The following is a 3,030-nucleotide window of genomic DNA, read 5'->3' on the forward strand; positions in this document are numbered from 1 at the left end:
ATGGAATTCTATGCCTCCATCAGAAAAAAATGACATCATCCCATTTGTTAGGAAATGGAAAGACTTGGAAAAAATTATATTAAGTGAAGTAAGCCAGGCCCAAAGAAGCATAGGTCCCATAGTTTCTCTTATTTGCAATAACTAGTACATGTGTAGAACAAGCAGAAAAGGTCAAAAGCTATGTACATATGACCATATAAGATAATGCTAAATTAAATGAACCCCAAGATAGGGACACAAATATCTTTTTTTTTCTTTCTTGTTATTGTTTCTAAGGCATTTATAATGTATCGTGTTATTTTTGTATGTTCCTCCCCCACGGTATAATCCCTGTTTTTACTGTATTTGATGTCAGTGCCCTGTATCTTGTATATTTCTCTAATTTGTGGAGGGGAAGGGAAAAAACAAAATGCTTAAATAAGGATACAGGTTAAACCATTGTGACAATTAGAAGTTCAAAACACTATGTTGAAAATGAACCTTACAACTGGGGGGTGTGGGGTAGTTGTGGAGGTGGTAGAGAAGGGATGGTAGGAGGAAAACAAAGGAGGAGGCAACAATGCTCAATAGGAAATGTATTCATTACATTCCTCATGTAACTGTAAGCCCTCTGTACAACATTTTTACAATAAATGTACAAAAATAAATAAATAAAGTAAAAATCCTACCATTTCTACCAGAATGCCTCCAAAGTTAATATTTTGAGCAAGGATGTGAGTTCTTTGGGAGTATTATTTGCCATGTTAGTGCTTTGAGAGTGTAGTCCTAACCCTGCTACACCACAACCAACAGAACTGTAAAGTACTGATGAACACTTTGGCCAAAAATTTCTGTCAATCAACGGAAGTAGTTATTAAATGAATGGTTAAAGATGGAACAATCAGCCGTGCACTAGTGGGTCATGCCTATAATCCTAACTTCGCAGGGGGTTGAAATCTGAGGATCACAGTTCAAAGCCAGTCTGGGCAGAAACGTCCACATGATTCTTTTCTCCAAGTAAACACAGAAAAAGCTGGAAGTGGAGCTGTGGCTCAAGGGGGCCCTCAGGTATTGGGCGCTGTCCTAGTACCTGAGTGCAAGCCTTAAGACCAGAAAAAAAAAAAAAAAGCAGCAGCAGCAGCAGCTATCAAGTGGCTGTGGTGGCGCGTGTATAATCACACCAATAGGGAGACGAGGTAGCAAGATGATGATTTCTAGATCAACTTGAGCCACTAGGCAAATCTGAAAGCAATTTGTGCTATATATAGGAAGATACATTAAATACAAAAACAGAACCAGAAATCATTTGGACACATTTTTTTAGTAGTACTAACGAATCTTATGAAGATCACGAAAAATGCTTGAAATCATGTGTGTCACTTTAAGAAGTCTGCCTAGCAACAAGTGTCACCCCGCCAAGTATGGTGTCCTGGTGGAGTTGTGTCAAGCCCGGATTCGCTTGAGGCTTCTGAACTCTGGTGATTGGTTCTCCAAGTATCGCGAGATAGGCTTGAAACCAGAAGCGGCTGAGCTCCGAGCGTGAGCCCGAGCGCCATAGCGGCTGCGGCTGCTGCGAGTGGAAGCTGTGTGCGGAGAGGCCGCCGGAGCCCCGTAGGTCTTGGGTCCCCCATCTGCTGAAGCTGTTCTCAAGATGGAAACGAGTAGGTATGGCAGCGCTGCCAGCACGTCCGGTGCCGTTGGGGCTAGCGAAGGGCACACACAGCCCCGGGCGGGAGGCCGAGTCCACCGCCTGCGGAAGGCCGTCCGGCAGTGTGTCCCCGACATCCTACCTTGTAGCGTGAACCAGCTTCTGTCCTCCATGATGGTGAACAATGTGTTCACCCTTAACGGGCACGAAGTTGGCCGCGTCTCGGTGACTGGAGTTGTCAAGAAGATCGAGGTCACTTCAAAATTCATTCGCTATAAGATTGACGATATGACCTCGCAGCCGATTGGTGCCCTTGAGGATGTTGATGAGGAGAACGGTACGCAGTTGGTGACGGTCGGGGCCTACGTGAAGGCGTTCGGTGTCCTCCAGTGTTCGGGTGGAGCCAATATTCTAAAGATCGCGTGCATCCACCCGCTGAAAAACATGAATGAGCTCACCATCCATATTGTGGAGACGGTGAATGCACATATGATTCTGGGAAAATCCTACCCAGTCTATATTGGGCAGAGGATTGCGTCCGAGACGGAGCCAGCCATGGCGAGCGCCACCGGTGGCCGGAATGAGGCCAGCGGCCGCGAGAGCGATGAGGACAGCAGCGGCAACCAGAGCAGCGACCAGGAGTGCAGCAGCAATGAGAGCAGCCAGGAGGGAAGCAGCCATGAGAACAGTGGCATTCTAAAGTCTCCTCGCGAGTCCACCCACGTGGAGGAGGTGCTACATTTGATTCACAAGTGCACTCTCATGGAGGGCAAGAGTTTCAGCGATCTGCAGAGAGAGCTTCCCAGCCTGACCGCTGAGAATCTCCAGCAAGCCATCAAGCATCTGATCGGTGAGGGCCACATCCACACCACTGCCGATGCTGAGCACTTCACATGTGCCGTCTGAGACCACGAAGCAAATATTCATCATCCAAAAGCCCTTGCCTCCTGCCCTTGACATGTTGACTTTTTTAAATGATTTTTATTGAGATTAAGTGATTACATAAATTTCATGTCATCTATGAGGGGAAAGCCAGGCACAAGTGGCTCACACCTGCAATTCCAGCCACCCAAAGGGCTGAAATCTGAGGATCCAGCTAAAAGCCAGCCTGAGCAGGAAAATCTGTGACATTTGATCTCCAATAACGACGAAAAACGCTGGAGGTGGATCTGTGGCTGAAAGTGGTAGAGTGCTTTACTTGAGCTTGAAAGGAGATCAGAGGTAGTGCTCAGGCCCTAAAGTCAAGCCCTAAGACCAGCACAAAAAATACTTATGTATAATTATATTTTTCCATATGTAATTATATGTGTGTATATATGTGTATATATACATATCTATATACATATCTATATGTGTATACGTATACACATATACATATATAGATGCTATACATATCCATATAT

General features: G+C 45.4%; 1 protein-coding gene across 1 annotated transcript; it reads left to right on the forward strand.

Moving 5' to 3' along the window:
- The first annotated feature begins 1,801 nt into the window (after positions 1–1,801).
- LOC105982321 (replication protein A 30 kDa subunit-like) lies at positions 1,802–2,533 on the forward strand. The gene has a single exon (XM_013011931.1). It carries the CDS (start codon positions 1,802–1,804, stop codon positions 2,531–2,533), a length of 732 nt encoding a protein of 243 aa, XP_012867385.1.
- The last annotated feature ends 497 nt before the right edge of the window (positions 2,534–3,030 follow it).

The sequence above is a fragment of the Dipodomys ordii genome, unplaced genomic scaffold (assembly GCF_000151885.1).
Source record: "Dipodomys ordii isolate 6190 unplaced genomic scaffold, Dord_2.0 Scaffold1, whole genome shotgun sequence".
NCBI classification, from domain to species: domain Eukaryota; kingdom Metazoa; phylum Chordata; class Mammalia; order Rodentia; family Heteromyidae; genus Dipodomys; species Dipodomys ordii.

Bases quoted from the DNA above. Each gene is read 5' to 3' on its own strand.
- LOC105982321 (XM_013011931.1), top strand. From the start codon at position 1,802: ATGGTGAACAATGTGTTCACCCTTAACGGGCACGAAGTTGGCCGCGTC.